Genomic DNA, 18,458 nt, shown 5'->3' with positions numbered 1-18,458 from the left:
AAAACAACAACCTCGAAATCAACTCAAAATTTATCTAGCAACTCAAAACTAAAAACTAGATTCTTATAAACGCGTGGGTCCATTGGAAGCGGACGGACCTTGGAATGAAAACGGAGGCGTGTACAGTGCAGCCGTTCAAGCTTGAAGCGGAAGAAAAGTATAGGGTAGGGAATAAACTCCAATGAATGTGCGCTCGACGATCGAATTTCTAGTTTTCGATCTCAAATAAAAATCAGATCAAATTTGAGATATTGAAATGAAGAATGAGCAAAGAATCTCGAATTGCTTCAATTAATAGAAAAGGTAAATCTGAGTGTGAGAAAGGGGTGAGGTGAGAGAGGAGGAGAAATAAGTAATAAAAAATGAAAAGGTGAATTAGAGAAGGTGGTATTTTTGAAAATAAGATTCAGTATATTTGAAAGATTTTGGAGAGGTTAGTGTATTTGTAAATAAGATCGAAAAAATAGTATACATAGCAAATTCTCTTCATTTTATTTCTTTCTTTCAAAATAGAGAAAATTTTACAATAAATGTTAAAACCGTTTCCGATCTTAACTTTATGTTGATAAATTAGATGTTAGTTTCAGATACTCTTTCGGTGATTTAATTTTTTAAATATTTTTTCTAATAATAATTATTTACAAATCATAAATTATCCATCAATCATATTTTATTATTATCTTTTCTGATAAATATGATTTATAATCTTTACAAATGAGTATCTGCTCTTAAAAATTATCTGGGTGAACCCCGAGGATAAATTTTTAATCACTGAACTATCCAACCGTAATCACATATTTATTATTATATAACTCTAATAATAAATAAATTATTGATAAATCAAAATTATTTAAATAAATATTTTAAATTTTAAACTCGTCACATTGATCATAAATCATAATTTCAAGGCCAGCCCATTGCCCAACCGCCCGTTAGTAGGCCCGCGGGAAATGTAACTAGTAAATAAATACAAGTCCAGTACGTAAAATTGTCAAAAGCAGACAGGATAATCTATCCCATATTCAAGATTTCCGATATAAAGAGGAGAGGCCATTGTTAACTCAAAACACAACACTCAACATACCTCACCACAACAATGGTGGTGGTGACCTCAATCAACACCACTTGTACTCTATCTCCTTATAACAATACCACCCTTCATTCACCATCTGCAACCCCAAACTCAAACTTCTACACCTTCATCTGCAGACCCACTTCACCATCTCTCTTCTACTTGCAGCAGCTCTGTAAAAACAGAAACCCCACAAAGCCCAAAAGCTGTAGCTACTCTAATGGAATCTTGGTGGTTAAGGGCTACAGGGAAGACTCAACCACTGTTTCTGGTTTTGTTAATAAAGTTGTGGGAGCACTCCCTTTAGTTGGCCTTGTTGCTAGAATTTTCAGTGATGTGGGAGGTGTTGGTGGTGATATTGTCGATTTCGCAGAGTTTAGGAGGAGAGTGGGGAATAATTCTTCGGTTAATGATTCTAGAGCTTTTGTTGATTTTCAAGATCGGAGAGGAAAGGTTTTTTTTTCTTTTTTGTTTATTGGGTTTTTGTGTTTGTTGGATTTTTATGTATTTGCATTTGCTTGGTTTTATTGTGTGCTAATTAAGCGAAAGATAGGGGATTTATTGATCTCGTGGAGTTGATTTAGCGTGTAAAATGTAGGCAAATATTAGCTTTGATCACGTTTACTATATGGTAGAGAAGTAGTTCGCGTAGAAAAGATGACTATAGTGATGCTAAATTGGCGATAACCATTGCTATAGTTTGGCACCGGAAAGTGACATTTGTTCGTAAAATAGAGCTTGTGCCGTGGTGCTAATGCTGAAATGACTAGAGTTATTGTTATGTCCAAGTTAATATTCATCCACTAATGATATCCTCTTCCTTTACTTAAAGATGATGCGGCAAGAATGGCTATAGTTATCAACTTATCGTCATTTCTGATATAGAACCACTTATACATATATGAATATCTACATTCAACTATAACTATGCATTGGAGTGGTGTTTTTGCAGAACCTGATAAGTGATGCACTGGACTTGCCCGTAGTATCACTTTGATTTGATCTTGTATTAAAATGCCCGGCTGGATCTTGTATTGTAATTGTTCTATATTGTAGTTTTGTTGGTGTTTATTTTTTTAGCAAAATTAATTAGATATACCTAGCTCTCCGGAAACACTGTGTTACAAGGAGGACTTAGTGGAACGTATATTTATATTAAACAAATAACCACACACCCATGCCTACTATGAGGCTTGAAAGCTCAACTAATAACAGAGGGCATCTGCTCGGGTGAAATAACCGTGAATCATTTAATCTTGTAGTTACTTGAACATCTGCGTTGTTTTTTGTAGGCAGGAGATCCTATTTATGTGCTTGCATGCTGTTGGTTAGCAGCTGTTGGAGCTGGTCTACTCAAATCTGAGGAAATTTTGGAGGGGGTATCAAGGCTTAGACTTTCTAATGATATTGAATTTGAAGAAGAGACTTTTCTAGCATTAATGAAGGAAGCGAAAGAGGTTGGTTACTCTTTTGGCATTGAACCGATCTGTGTCTTTTACTTTGTGCATGCATGGTTTGTGACAGTTTTCATTGCGTCTGATATTGCAATACAATTTACAACCAATTAGTTAACTAAGTGGAAATGGGCCTTGTGCAGATGGTAATGCATTACAATCTAGAAGCAATAGCTATTAAGTGGAAAGTCCCTTTTTCCCGGTCATTTCTTGAATAATTAGCATAGAAATATAGCAGTATAGGAGGGAAAATTGAAAATATAATTGATTTAGCAGCATAGGAGGGTAAATTGAAAATATAATTGATTTTGAGAACCACTGTTATGCCAATTTTCCAAATTGCACCTACACCCGCATAGACTTCAAACCTCACAAAGGTATACCACAAAAATGCAGCGTATATAAATGTAACTTTAATGTTAAAAAAGAAGAAACACACATTGTCACTCACAAGGCATACTCCAGAAAACTGGAAGAGCTGAAGGGACTCAAACACATGAAAAATAGAAGGCACCTGCAGATGAAACAAAGTAGCTGTCGGAAAATGAATTTTAGCTCTGTATATATAATAATACATCAAACAAGCGAGCATAAGAACCTGAGAATTTTAAAAGTCATTTAATGGTTTTATATAAAAGTAGTTTATATTAGTTATAGACAAATACAGTTTATTTACTTGACACCCTCAACCTGCACAGCTCCAATTGTATCCTCTTTGGTACAAATTTAAACCTCAGCCATATTAAGCCCCATCAACATGATTGTCAAGCTCATGCCCGTAACTAGGGCTTCCAGATACGTTTTCAGCCCTTCCTACAGACCCATATCATTCTCACTTGTTGGGCTGTCATTGACAATCTTCTCTAAGGCCATGTTTGTTTGAAAGGATTATAATCCCGGATAACTACATTATTTTCTTTACATTTAAGGGATTATAAATTTATAATTCCATGGGAATGTATTGCAATCACTTCTTTAATTTATTTCTATGGAATCATAATACCTTCTCTCACATGGTATTATAATCTTATAGAAATGGAGTAAAACAATGATTGGGATATGAATTCATGGGATTATAATTCTTTACAATTGAGATCAGTAAGGTAATAATCCGGGGATTATAATCCCTCCAATCAAACATGGCCTTAGTTTCCCCAGAAAACACGGTGTTCAACCGAATTGAATCTAGAAATCTATTCTTCTTCAAATGACAAGCCTCACCAACACTTTTCAACCATCTCTTTGAGTATTTTGGATATAATGTGAACGAAAGTTTTTAGAGGGAAAAATGAGAGATGAATTTGTTAAGTGCTATTTATAATTTAAGGTGTTCTGTACATTCGACTGCAACAATTCCATTTGGAGCATCGTTTATAATCCTAAAGTAAGAGTGATGTCACTGAACAATTCGTGGTCCGGCACTATGACCAAGGTGAGACCACCGTCAATAGGAGAAGAATTGTGATTAGCAATGTAGAATGATGAGGTTGTGAAGCTCGTGGAATTCATCTATAATTATTCTACTCGATTGCTAAATTGATGATAATACATAATAAGAGAGCCTAAAGTGGGCTCTGAGGAGGGTAGGCTGTATGCAGCCTTACCAGATACTAGAGGGTATGCTAGCAGCCTTATCCTTGAGTAGGGAGGCTCTTCTCAGGAATTAAATGAGTTGGGTACTTGACCACTGGGCAGGGCCGACCCTTGGGTAAGGTGATCGAGACGAACGTCTAGGGCACCACTATCTTAGGGGCACCAAAAAATCTACACATATGTAGTATATAATATATACTGATAAATTTATGCATTTATATATTTACATGCATTTGAATTGATTGTCTTATTTATTTTAAAATAATGTTTTTGATTATGTTATTGTATAATTTGAATGTATGTAAAATTTCCTTTACGGTCTTGAAAAATAGCGACACCATTTTTAAAAGTCGTCTAGGGCACCCAAATCTCTAGGACCCTGCCACTGGGCCAACTCAACTCCTTTAAGAAAGAATATGTATAGTTTCAAATAAGCACTGCAGTCTTCACTTGGTTGATGTGATTACATTTAGTCCTTGCCTGTTGTTTCTATTTGTCAAAGTACCCTCAAGCTGTTAGATGCGAAACTGACTGTAAATACACTTTTCACACTTCTAAAAACTTATAATACACAAAATGCACAATCGAAACTCAAGGTACACGCAAAATTCAGATACACAATTTGCATTTTACTAAAAACAATAAATTATTTTCCATTTATCTTAAGTGTGGTTCTCAGGATAAGCAGTTTGTAGTTACTGATAAAAAATACTCAGTTATTTCAAGTGTGCTTATCAGGATAGAATTAGTTCTTATGTTAACCAAACTCCTGGACCTCCTGGTTTGATATATTATATAATTTGGTATATTTTAAAGAGTGCGGGGGTGCAGTGCATGTTTATATAATAAACTCTGAAACCACACTGCACTACATGTTCTGCAGAAAAAAATTCTCAAACACACCTAATTGCAACAAGAATGTATATTAGGAGAGCAAACCATTACAAATCGATAGATAATTTAAGCTGTCAGTACTATAGTTCTAGTTAAATGATATTCCGTCGGTTGAACTTATGGTTGAACTTGTGGAATGATTTGTCTTTTACAATAAATCTGTTTGATTCTATGTAAAATTATTATATTTAGCGAGCGTTTTCCTTCTCATCTCCTCAGCATAGAGTATGCTTGTTGTTCCCAGTGAAATGGTTGCCTATGGCTTATGAACTAGGTTCGAGGCTGCCGCTCGGCCCTCTAGATGGAATGCCAAGTACCTTATAAGAGGATTTCTTACAAAGAGCTTGGTGGTCTTTGCGATCAATGGCAGCCTGTTATTGCTATTTGCATGTAAATCCTAGTAATAGGGATAACCCTGCTTTAGGGAAAAGGTGGAGATAAGTGGTAAGGCGGATTTAAACATTTGATCCTGAACTAATTGTTAGATAGCTTAAACTTTCTTTGCAACCCTAGATGAAAATACTTGTGAATACTCATCGTTTGGAGCGAACTAGATGATCAGGCTGATGGCTATAATTCACCTTTTATATAATAAAATCATCAGTATGATAATGAGAATAGATGGAAGCAGAGGAGTCTCAGGGATGAAGGCTAGTAACTCCAGCAGCTTCCCTATTTCATGTGCTAAGTCTAATTATAAGGAATGTGACATAAAGTAGTTCTCCAGCAGTGTCTTAGAGGTGCCTTAAATCACTAGGATCCTCCTTCCATGCCTTATTAATGAGGCACCACTAGCCATGCCTTATTTGATTTCTTTAATAAAAAAATCATTTCTCTCTCTTATTGTAACTTATTTTCTCTCTCTTCCTTCCATCTTTTATCAATCTCTTTCCAAATTTATTATTATAATAATAATAAGGAATGAATTATAAGGATCATTGTTGGAGTTGAAATACAATATCTTGTCCTAAATCACTAGGATTCAATATTTTATAATATTTATAAGGAAGACACTAAGACACTGCTGGAGATGCTCTAAGGGGTCTCTACATTAACAACTTCATAGAACGCCGAACGGGTCAACATTCTACTATTTGCATGAATTTCATAATGCAGCTTGTGGTTTTCACATAGTACCACTTTTTCGGTCTCTCGATTATGACAATCATTAACTGCTAAAGATTCAACTTCTCCAGCTTACTTATAAAGTATGTTAATTTACCTGCAGAAACGATCAAAATCAAAAACTCCTGCTCCTAGCATCCCAATTGAAGCTCGAGCGGAGAAAGCTATGGAAGCAATATATATTTGTTGTTTTGGAAGGGACCCGATAGAAGAAGTGGATGAGCAGTTACTATGCATCATGCTTGCTGTTGTTTTCCCAACAGTTGGAAAATCAGAGATAAATAGGATTGTTAGCGACCAGGCAAAGAGAGTTGCCGAGGGAATCGAAGAAAAATATCCGGAGCCCAAACCGCTATCAAAAGAAGCTGTACAGCTGCAGATGAAGGACTTGCAATTTCTTAGACAAAATAGTGAAACTTAAAAGGCTTTTTCATCCATACTAATGATGTTCTGTTTGCTGTCAGAATTCTTAGCATATTTTATAAAAGAACTATTTTCTGCCTTCCCTTGTAATATACATAGTGAAAAGACAAAACAGTGGTTTTAGAAGACGAATTGTTTCTAAGTGCACAAAATATTGAACATGAGTCTTTGTAAGCCGACAGAATATAACATCTTTCTAGTATGTCCACAGGATGAAAGGAGCATAATGCATAGTAACCGCTCTAGAATATAACATCTTTCTAGTATGTCCATAGGATGAAAGGGTGGTGGTATGATAACTAACGGCAACACACATGATAATAACCAGAAAAGCTCGTTTGAGTTCCATAAAGAACACGTTTATTCGTTTCATCACAAAAGGGAACTAGTGAAAGAAACAGAAAGTTCCGATTACAGAGACAACTTATTGGTGCATAACATTTAGGCGAATGATATCTCAGTATACATCCATCAACGCAAACCGCAAAACAAGTCTCTACCGGTACTGGGGTGCTAATTCACCCTCCTTCACTATATAGTGTTGGGCAGGGAAATCTTCTCCCTTGAAGTACCTGTCCAGCATGTCCTTGACTCCAGCAGCATATCGCAACTGCACAGTTATACACATACACGTGTGTGAGCAAAATGTTGCAACATGAAAAAAATATACATAAATCTAACATTGATGGAACTGTATCTCAAGACCTGCGCATCAATGGTGGTGCCTGAAATATGAGGGGTCATAGCTTGGTTTGGCATGTAGCGCCATGGATGGTCCTTTGGAGCAGGTTGAGGGTACCAAACATCTCCACTGTAACCTACATTCGGTCCCAAGATAAAAACCATAATTAGAGGTTGATGCACAGTGGATAGTTCAAGCAGGGACATTTGTACATCAGCAAAGCAGATTCAGTAGAATACATACAATAGCTAAACAGAATTTGTCTACACTCTAAGGATTATAAGAATGTTATATAGCTCTTTGAAACTTGCCTGCAATATGCCCACTGTTACAAGCATCAACCACTGCTTGTGTATCCATAATAGCTCCTCGGGCATTGTTAACTATGAGAACGCCTTTCTTCAACTTGGATATTTTAGCTTTGTCAAACAGTCCCCTATGTTACAGATACCTTTATTAACAAATCACAATTTTCTTGCATTGTGTACGGACAAATATTCAAAACATCTTAAGTTCCAACATGGGCAAAAAATTCTTACTTGGTTTTCTCAGTTAAGGGAGTGTTGATGACTATTATGTCACATTTTGGAAGCATCTTATCAAGATCCTCCTCGAACTGTGCCCCTATTTGGTTCTCAATTTCTGGTTCCATTTTAAGTCGATCATGGTAGAGGAGATTGCAATTAAAAGGCTTCAACCTCTGGAGTAAAAGCCTCCCAATACGTCCTGCACCAACAGTCCCTACAGTTTTACCTTCAAGATCATAAGCTCTGTGCGCGATTTGTGCAACATTCCACTCCCCATTAATAACCTGATGGTATCCAGGCAAGAAGTTCCTAACAAGAATGAGGATTCTCATGAGCTCATCTTCCGCAACAGAAACAACATTGCTTCCAGTAACCTCTGCAACTGTCAACCCAGCTGCAGCAGCAGCATTTAGATCAATATGGTCAGATCCAATTCCAGCTGTGAGCAATAGCTGCAAATTTTTCGCCTTCTTAATCCTTTCAGCCGTAACATAGGCCGGGTGGAAGGGAGTACTTATGAGGACATGGAGATCAGGAATATGTTTCTCCAATTCTGAAATCAGGCAAAGCATATAATGGATATTTATTACAAATTAATCAGTGAACGACGTAAGCTGCACCTTGAGAAAAAGCACAAACAAAATGCAACACTTAATACATATTGCATATAGTCTGATTCATATGAAGGTCACTATGCAACAATTATATAAAATGATACGGAAGATTCTGAACAACAGGTATAACACCTAGAGATAGTGGCAATGATTGTAATATATTGAAATGAACATATAAAATGATACGGAAGATTCTGAACTACAGGTATGACACCATCAGCTTTAATGTAGAGGTATAACACTGTGCATCATTTTGATTCTCTGTCACAACATTATGACTAGATTTTTCTTTAATGTAGACAACATCTTTTAAATTGTTTGTTTTTTAAAGATATTGCACATCTGTGTATGTAAATGATGACTTTAGTAAACCAAAGTACCAAACACTTTCTGCATCATCCATAATATGACAACACCACCCAGGTTGTAGCTTATCTGAAAAAGTAGCTCAAGAATCGGATCAATATGTCTTACCACAATCAGGTCCTTCCTTATCATCAGTGACTATGTATTGGTGGCCTTTGGATTCTAGCCAATCACGAATGCCTAGAGCATTCTCAGCACAACCGAGAAAATTTGGATTGGCCGAAGCATATTCATTTGCCTTGTAGAAGACACCAACAATTTTCTTGCTGTCTGCGGAAGCCTGGTAATTGAGTAGAAAACAAAAATATCTCAGGGAAAAAAGAAGAATTATAACATTACTGAAAGGGAATGTGTACACATTTTTATATTGCTGAATATTATATTGAAGCAGGATGCATCAATGATACATTCATCGATATCCACAATTGAACCACACAATGAATGTAATCGTAGTATGGTTTTTGCTCATTACAAGTGATATACTAAAAATACTATAGTAGTTGTAAAAGGAGAAACATGTGAGAAATCATCAGGGTTTTAATAAAGAGTTATCTTTTTATATAAAAGTATATTTAGGATTCCACTGGTATTCACGAGAATCCCTTTTTACAAGTATTATATTATCAATTTTTTACATAGACATCTGGCAAAAGCACCCCAGCATCAAAAACAATAACACTTATAACATGTGCTTTTGCACAAATAAAATAAGTAGTCCGATCCCTTGTGGGCACTGCTCACTCGTCGAAATTGAACTATCTAAGATGTATCAACTATGTTTTGCAGTTTCCAATTACATAAAAATACCAAAATTGAATTTAAAATTTCCACTCAAGTGAATCAGCAATTCAGCATGATCTTTAGTTAAAAAAACCAGAATTCAAGCAGGCAAAACTAGAGAGGGAGAGAGAGATTTGCGCGTCAGTGTGTGAACTAAAGTATGATTTAGCACCTAAATTCATCAAAATCAAGCATTCACAAGTACTCATAAAACTAAAAGGAAGACATAAAAGAGAAGACACGTACATGAAAAAGTCTAGTGGTGATGGATGAAGAAGCAGAGTAACGCTGTGAAGCCAAGGCCCGAATTGCAGAAGCAGCACCACGTCTCATCGCCATCTCTATCTCTCCCGATCCTCGATCACAAAGCCCAAATACAAAATAAAAAGTGATGTGTTTGCGAGAGAGTGAGAGAATAAGGGTAGACACGGAACCTAATATATAGCACGAGATATCGAGCTGACTCACTCGTACATCCACTGAACCTATCTCTCTGTCTGTCTAGGACTCAGGATAGAATTGTCCTAAACAGTAAACAGAGATCGCTTTTGATTTTGTAACGTTTAGTCGCACACCTCTATTATTTACATGTACCTAATGCATGAATCCTACAATCCAATAATTATATCTGTCTATTGTTTTCTACGCCCGTCTCATTTTTTATTATTTATATTCGGTGTTATAAAATTTTAATATGCTAAAAAGATTTGATTAATTTTTAAAATTATATTATTGATTTACTGATTATATCCCGATTTAACTAAAATTCTTCGATAATGGAAAAAAGCTTTGATAAATCGTGTCAAGTCTCGGCTTGGGATCATGTCTTAGAAGGTTAACTGATTATTTCCGATTCACGAATTCGAACTATATTCATATTACGTTAATACAATAATAAATATTAAATAAATTAATTTATATAAAAGTAATACAATTAACAACAATTTATATGTTGAAAGAAAGTAAAACTGTGATTTTAATCAAAAAAAATAAAACCAGAGTAATATGTCGCAGTCTTATATTATTTTAATATTACATTTTATTAGATTAGATAAATTATCAGTAAACATTATATTCAAAATAACAATTTAAATCCAAATATCTGTATTGATTTAGCATGTTTTACAATTTCTTTGAAGACGGATATAAATTTAAGTGAACCGTTAAGAAAACGAGATTCTCGAGGTGCAACTAAATTAGTCCTGTGGCAATTAATGGGGAGACACATACAAGAAGTCTTGCAAGCAAATTGTATACATTTCATTTCATTTATAGGATCTGGCCGAAATTTTAATAAACATTCACGAACAAAAATCATTTTCATCCAAGCAAATGAGAGTCGAAGAAATTTCTATAAATAATTTTATTTTATCCCGATTAGAAGTCTGCAACAGTAATCCATAATATAGTTAACAATTGAGAAACGAAAACTTTTATACAACTCCTACCTTGATCCTCCAGACTTTTCTAGACACGTTTCAAATGTCAATTACCTGAAGTATATAATAAAAGTGAAAGCCAATAAAACGTTGGCTCACTCTGTCACGTACCATTCAAAATTTAAAATAATGAATAAAGTAACAAACCATAATAGAATGAAACAAACCGAGCCATGATAAAATAAATAAATAAATAAACCAAAAAGAATAGTAGCCTACCCCAGAAAATTACTTCAAAACTTGCACAAATAACTGAAACCTCAAGTCTACATCCTCAAATATAGGAGATTTGATAGTATATAAAAAAGGACCACTTCTATCACAGTTGACCATACCATAGGATAATTTTACCATATAATTCATAGGGTAAAAGGCAAATCGTAGTACACGTATGCTGATATTTCACAAGTCACTGAGGCGCCCCGTTGCCTCCATACTATATCGGGTCCTTCTAGTGACATTCTTTGCCACAACTAGTTATCGAGGAGGTAATAAAGGAAATTATGCACGAAGCTGAGATGTATATCCACACGAGCAATCTTCAAAAAAATGGCTCATCTGCACCAAACAAGGATGTGAAATCTATTTTCATGAACCAATTAATCCTCGAGTCACATTGATAAACTATTTCTAGTCTATTGAGCAAGTTACAGGTGTAAACATTTTCCAGTGAAAAAAAAATTATTTACAAGTTATCACACAAAAAATGTAATTCTTCGTATAGTAATAATAAAATAAGTAATTAAGGCCACAAGTCCATACCATTGTGATCATCAGCCATGTTAAAGTCGTCTTCATCATCATCAAAATCTATATTCTGCATATAAGTCATAATTTCACAAGTTGTTACTTTCAGGAAATAAAGGAGATACTTTTTGCAGTCAATTCATATAGAAAATTTACTCGTTTTCTGTGGGTGGAAAGAGAGTAAATTGTTATTCATTAAGCAAGCCTACAGGTGAAAGTCATTTTCAGTGGGCAAGAGCATGTGCATGCATACAAGAGAGAGGAATGCCACAGAGTTGCAACTTCCGAAAGTTCATAAATCATAATTAACCTTATTCACAGACCAATAACATGGTACCGACCCGACTCACAGCAAAAGAAAGTAGGAGAGAGAATGTGCACGCATACAAGAGAGACAAGAGAGAGGGATGCCACAAGGTTGCTACACCCACAGTTCATAATTAACCTCATATCACCCCGACTCACAGCAGAGGGGAGGAGGAGGGGGAGGGGGGAGAGGGAGGGTGGAGGAGAGCGAGAGAAAGGGGACTGGTTGACTGGTCATCTTCTCGCTCCTGTATCTGTGAATGGAAGTTAATACCAATATAGTCATGCTGATATGGTGTCCAGCTTTGCAGCCAACAAATTTTCACCTTGGTGTATTGGTTGCTTCAAGTAAATGTTGCTAATTTTTGTTTTCTTTTTTACTGCAACACCAATTAACTATTTAAAAAAATTGATTAAACATAAGATTCATCTAAACAATAAGTTCATCACTTTTGTCTAGCATATAGAATTTTATATATGCTTTCTGCCAAGCATAGTGGTGGTAGAAATTGGTCCACTTCTTGAATAATTAATTATGTACGAGCAGTTAATATACAATAACAATACTAGTAGAATTATATAAATTGCACTCAAACACTTTTCAGTTACCTGAGCATAATCACCTTCGTCGCTGAATTCTTCATCTTCCACTTCAACATCCTCCGCCTCTTCCTCCTCTTCTGCAGCATCACCTCCTTTCTTATCCTCTTCCGTCTTTATGCAAGTCATTTTAGTGATTAAAAGCATAAACAAGAAGTTAACCGACAGTTATCATATAATATATATAGAAACCTCCATCAATTAATGTTCTTAAATTTGAAGCTCAACATGCTGTAATAACTGAAATAATATAAAGGTTAGTGGTGGGGGAAAATTAGATACCTTGGACTTCTTTTCAAGATTCTCAAAGATATCTAACTTTTGCATATCTGTTACATGCAAACAAACTATCAATTAGTTCAACATAAAAGCCCCAGATTTGTTGTTTGCAACTAATATAGTGGAACTTATTAATCTCTTAAAAGCAGGAATTACGTTACTCGCAATCTTTTGCTATTACTAATTGCTGAGGATTGCGATTCCATAGACAACTAACGAAATTCATATACTATATACCACCATGGACGCCATAGAAGTTCCACCAGCACAAGCTGTACGAAATGAACTAAAGAACCCAACCATCAGCAAGAAGCTAACCACAGAATTCCCATTATATTTATGTCATTAAATTGTATCAATTTTATTTTATCTTTTAAACAATTGTATCACACAACTGGAGACTTATACACATTCTTCCTTTGTCTTATTTTATTTCATGTTTAGTTAAATTCTCTTTTTCTGCTTTAAGTCATTTTTTAGATTACGCTGTTAAATTAATATAGGCTTCTAAATTTTTGTAGGTTCTAAAATTAGTCATTTACTTCTTGCAAGCTCATCAGTTGACTATATGTTTTCGTTCATGATAAAAATTACAGGGATGTTGGATAAAGTGTAATAATGTGATAGGAAAAGAAACATGTCCTCCAGTGCAAAAAAAAAAACTTGATTGTTGTATCTTTTTTCATATAACTAAAGATTTACAGAAATACTGCTCCACGACATTCTATTAAATGATTTGCTATAGGATACTTTAATCTTCAAAGGACTGAGAGATTGAGACATTAACAGCATACAAAACCATAAAATTTACTTGGAAATTTAAGGTTAAAAAATAAGATGTACACATAAGCTGCAAACAGAAAAGGGTATTAGGGCATTTATTATTCATCTGACCTGACTCCTGATTCCATCGCACTCTCTTTCGACCACGTTGGTGCCTTACAGCTGTTGCAGTTGCTCGAGAAATTTAAAATTAAAAAAAAAACATATAGCCGATAAAAATCTGATTTCAAAAAAAATGTGAGTGGTGATAATTATCTTCACCTAGTTCTGCCGGAACATATTCATCAGTCATCTTTATGCAGTCTGAAAGTGTGGGCTTACGCCTGGTTTTTTTTGAATCTTTAGCAGAATACCTTTCAATATCTATGCTTTCACAGCCTATCAAAAACAATTGCGAAAAATACTTCTTTGAATGAATATGCAGACCTCCAAGAATAACAGAAAATTATTGGTTTACAGAATGAATCAACAACCATCCACATAAAGGAAATGATCAGATTAATTACCTGCATTATCATAATCTGATGAGGTACAAAGAGCTAAAGTATTATCAATTATTGTATACTATTTACTTCTTTTTTTTTTTGAAAATTTATAAAATATAATTGTTAAGAATACTCTAGAATTAGGATAATCATGTTAGTAGTTATCTTCTACTTGGAGTGAACAAGATTTAGCATTTTAGATTTGGGTAGTACTAGCTTAGGGACCACGAGAAAAAAATTGTAATCTTTACTAAAGTTCATTCGATTGTGAAATCATTACTTGACTAGTCTAATATTGTAAATTTACAGGATCTCGTCTTCATCTTCTCTTAAATATCTAAGACTCTTGACTAACAAAACATAGAAGCTTAAGCAATTACTTCAGAATTTTTAATTTATTAAAATTAAGGACGTCTATACCTCTTGGAGCAATAATAGCGGTATGTGTTTAGGCAAGCAGGCCTGTTCTAAGAAGAAGAAGGCATAGCTTACATTCAGCTTATATTAAGCTGAATTCCAAACAATACTAGGTGTTTTGGTTTAAAGTCTTAGAAGATTAAATACTAGTTGTTCACCAACAGTTTTATGTCTTACGAATTAAGAATCTCAATGTGTGCTTAGCAAAAAGAAGAAGAATCTCAATGTTTGCTTATATTTAGTCTTCCATTCATATTCTATGATTAGGTGTAATAAGCAATATTAATTTTCATTCTGTCCATCTATTTCCTGTTGTTTTTCATTTTGCAAGTTATATTCAAATTAAATTGTTTTTTGGCAGTAGAAAACTAAATATTTTCTTATAAAAAAGTTTACTATATGTACAGGAACGATACAAAAAATTATAGGATGATATTTTATACTTATGCTCTCATCTAATTTATGTATTTTTCATCTGTTCAGTATTAAACTGTATATCCAAAAAAATTAGTATTTTGTTCAAGCTTACCTTCAGCATCATTTCCCACACCCTTGTAATAATATGGAGAAAGTTTCCATGATACTTGCAACCGGTGACTCCAGAAAAATAGAACTCGTTCTTCTTTCACATTTTGGACATCTGGCAAATTATCGATTTCCTATCAAAATTAGAAAGCATAATGAGCTAAGAACTAAAATCTAAAATTAGGAGTTGATTAACTACACATCCATGCTGGTAAGTTATCTTGTTTGACTTGCTCCAGCTTCATAAACCAAAGCATATTGTAATTGTAGTCACCAATGTCTCATAATTTCTCCCAACACTTCACACCAGATCCTAATCAGAATTTCTATACACTAAAGTTCTAATAAAAAAATATTAACAAATGCCATGAAACGTTTAGCTAGTTAAAGTTTAATCAACACATTGATGGTAGTTCCTTTAGTAGTCACAGGATCCGCAGGATTCTGAATATTAAAGCTGAGGTAATTATAGATAACTAATGTAATAACTAATAGTCATGTTCGACCCAACCCTCATAATTACAAATCAACAGGGGATGATACGAAGGGTTTCACCAGGTTCATCTAACATTTAACATCAACCAGTAAATTCTTTTTTCAAGATCTTCTGTGCATATCCATATCAATCTAAGATTTACTGCTAGCAAATTCAGCTATATTTCATAAGTATAAATTTTGATCATTGTAAATTGCATAAATATTTATTTAATATCTTTTGAATGAGAAAACCGCACACTTAAATGAACAATAATTATACTAAGAGCACCAAAAGACAGTCAGTACCTACCGGAAAATGTTCAAATTTAATTTTCTCTGCATGACAGGGACCTCCACCGCCACCAAATCTACCACCACGTCCTCGTCCTCTAAAAGCCATCTATTAGAACAACACGGCTAAATATTGAGTTATTGTGCTTCGTTTACATATAGGTTCATACTACACAAGATGAATTAGTGAAATTCAAAACTGCAACCCTCTAATTTAAGATACAAAAACATGTAGCCCCTCCAACATCTTCTTTACTTCTTCATATCTGCTCTCTATGTATACTTTTATTACTTGAATATACACATATATGTGTGCGCGCGCGCAAAAACAACAGTACATTAGCATACTTGCAGCTGACAGAGGATATCGTATTTACTATTATAAATTTAAAATGAGGAGGCAGGTAACACTTCACATGTTTGAGGAAAAATTTGAAGCTCCTAAAGTTTCAGGCACTTTTGAGGGGCCTGATGGAGGTGATTTAAATTTCAAGTTCCTCAAAAAATTAGTAAATTAAGAGTTACTCCATTTTACTATCCATATATAATTCAAAAGTTACTTTTGTACTGAAAAGTTGCAGGTTTGTGAATGCAATCATGAGAGTGAGCATATCTGTATATACAAACAAAAAAGAGAAAGAAAATAGAACATTCAGACATAAAATAATAAGTCAAGCAAAAGAAGATCTGCTCTGAAGAAAATATTACTGAGGAAACTACAGAAGAAGATGTGACAGTGTGAATGACAAAGAAGTACCATGAATTTTATTGTTTTCTCATCTGTGCATATATGGCATACCCTGAGCTTCCGCCACTACTCACGCACACGTAACGAATAGTAGATGATAAAAATTGAAAAACATCTGATAGGGGTCCCAGAAACATCAACCAAAACCAAGTTAAGAAAGAATAATATTCAGCCAAAATTTATGGTAACAATGTCTGGAATCAGGATTAGAAATAGTAAATTGTTCGACAACAATATGAAATCAGTATATTCTAGCTCATTGACAATGTACTGGACAAAATTGCAGAATACACTAGTATACCTCATGTATTCAGACTATGCCAATATATAACGAACATATTTAACAAACTAAGACCAATACGACAATGTTGAAAATTTTCGAGATCAATAATATTGATACTAGTGCCCTGAATCAGCAAGTAGAGCAAATTGACTTGTGATAAATAGTGAGTTAACAGAGGCATTTTTGGAGATCAATATAGGGATGTGTAACTGACCATCCCTGAGGACATAAAAACAAGTATCTGAACTTGTAACTGCCAACAAAGTGTCATTGGGAAGCACACATAATAACTAATCCTTATGCAAAACCATTAGTAGTTTAGTACTAACAAAATACTCCACGATTTTCCGGAGATTTATTAACATATACTCCTCTGTCCCAAATTACATGTCCCTTTCGGTTTTCAAGAAGTCAAATTGACACATCTTTGACTATATATTATAAATATATTTATTTATTATTTAAGAAAATAGAAACTTATATTTTAAAATAGACTAAATATACTTTCAATGGTATATTTTTTCTTATTTTTTTCACTAAAAATTTGAGTGAAAATATAGTCAATTTAATTGGTCAAAAAATAAAAGCCACGTGTAATTTGGGACGGAGGGAGTATTAATTATTGGAACAGATATACTATAAGCTTATAAACCCCCCTCTTGAGATCTCAGAAGAGCCAAACACTTAGTGAGAAACATAAAAGATGAAATTCAAGTGGAATAAATACATGAAATAATAAATACATATGAATCGATATTGAGAGAGCTTTCATAAGATTAACGAATAATGGGTTGAACAAATCATCAAACAATATGTAGAAAACAAATGGGGGCATACCAGATGTTGTCTGTAATTTGTGAGGATTGATATACAATGGCTTTAAGGGAGTGGTAGTTTCTCCGCAGCAGGATGTGATGATGCACCTAGAGGATTCTGTTGTCTTACAGATACAGCAGGAGTATAATTATATACAAGACGAGATGAAGCATACACTCAAATATTCATACGTACAAAGAGAATGTGAGGGAGAGAGGTACCGAGATTCGGATATTGATTCTGCAATTTACAGCTCCGCCCAGCAATTCTCCGCAACGAACCCTAATCTGTTTATAAGGAATATTTCACATTAATTATATCATGAGACTATAGTAACAGGGCTCGTCTGGGTTTGGTTCGCCAGAGTGTGTTATCTGAGTAGAATCCGGGAGAAGGGTTATGGACTTATGGGTTCAGAGTTCAGACCATCGCTGTTTGAGGGCTGAAATTAATAGGTTTAATTTTAAATATATTAAAATTTTTATTTCTAGTAACAAATAATATTAAGAAAATTATTATTGTTATTATATATATTACATCATTGATTATTGTTGAATTAAATATTAATATTTAATTATTTAAAAAAAAAGTCAAAAATGAAATTGATTCTCATACTTTTATCTGATTACCACTTCTCTTCTGTATCAAAAACCAAATTAAAATATATAAACTAAAGAATACTTGATATAAACTCGTGAATTAATTTTTTGATTTCAAAATTAAAATAGTGTT

At 34.2% G+C, this 18,458-nt stretch overlaps 3 protein-coding genes across 4 annotated transcripts; 1 reads left to right on the top strand and 2 right to left on the bottom strand.

Moving 5' to 3' along the window:
- The first annotated feature begins 982 nt into the window (after positions 1-982).
- Positions 983-6,687, top strand: LOC108227361 (photosystem I assembly factor PSA3, chloroplastic). The gene is made up of 3 exons (XM_017402463.2): positions 983-1,525; positions 2,365-2,529; positions 6,242-6,687. Exons 1-3 carry the CDS (start codon positions 1,097-1,099, stop codon positions 6,557-6,559), a joined length of 912 nt encoding a protein of 303 aa, XP_017257952.1. The 5' UTR covers positions 983-1,096; the 3' UTR covers positions 6,560-6,687.
- Positions 6,688-6,882: 195 nt separating this feature from the next.
- Positions 6,883-10,124, bottom strand: LOC108227360 (formate dehydrogenase, mitochondrial). The gene is made up of 6 exons (XM_017402462.2): positions 9,777-10,124; positions 8,859-9,030; positions 7,783-8,323; positions 7,555-7,679; positions 7,267-7,379; positions 6,883-7,171 (listed from the first exon to the last, which is right to left on the bottom strand). Exons 1-6 carry the CDS (start codon positions 9,867-9,869, stop codon positions 7,058-7,060), a joined length of 1,158 nt encoding a protein of 385 aa, XP_017257951.1. The 5' UTR covers positions 9,870-10,124; the 3' UTR covers positions 6,883-7,057.
- Positions 10,125-11,126: 1,002 nt separating this feature from the next.
- On the bottom strand, positions 11,127-18,162 carry LOC108224957 (uncharacterized). Of its 2 annotated transcripts, none has more exons than XM_064080486.1 (10): positions 17,948-18,162; positions 17,748-17,850; positions 15,899-15,988; positions 15,116-15,245; positions 13,946-14,062; positions 13,796-13,846; positions 12,905-12,951; positions 12,632-12,736; positions 11,732-11,786; positions 11,127-11,527 (listed from the first exon to the last, which is right to left on the bottom strand). In XM_064080486.1, the coding sequence occupies exons 3-10, from the start codon at positions 15,986-15,988 to the stop codon at positions 11,511-11,513; spliced, it is 612 nt and encodes a 203-aa protein (XP_063936556.1). In that variant the 5' UTR covers positions 17,748-17,850; positions 17,948-18,162; the 3' UTR covers positions 11,127-11,510. The 2 variants fall into 2 exon arrangements, with proteins under 2 accessions (XP_063936556.1, XP_063936557.1); XM_064080487.1 differs by having other exon boundaries at positions 11,375-11,527; positions 17,748-17,843; positions 17,948-18,087.
- Between the last annotated feature and the right edge of the window lie 296 nt (positions 18,163-18,458).

The sequence above is a fragment of the Daucus carota genome, chromosome 6 (assembly GCF_001625215.2).
Source record: "Daucus carota subsp. sativus chromosome 6, DH1 v3.0, whole genome shotgun sequence".
Classification (NCBI taxonomy): domain Eukaryota; kingdom Viridiplantae; phylum Streptophyta; class Magnoliopsida; order Apiales; family Apiaceae; genus Daucus; species Daucus carota.
This window is presented reverse-complemented; position numbering and strand designations above follow the sequence as displayed.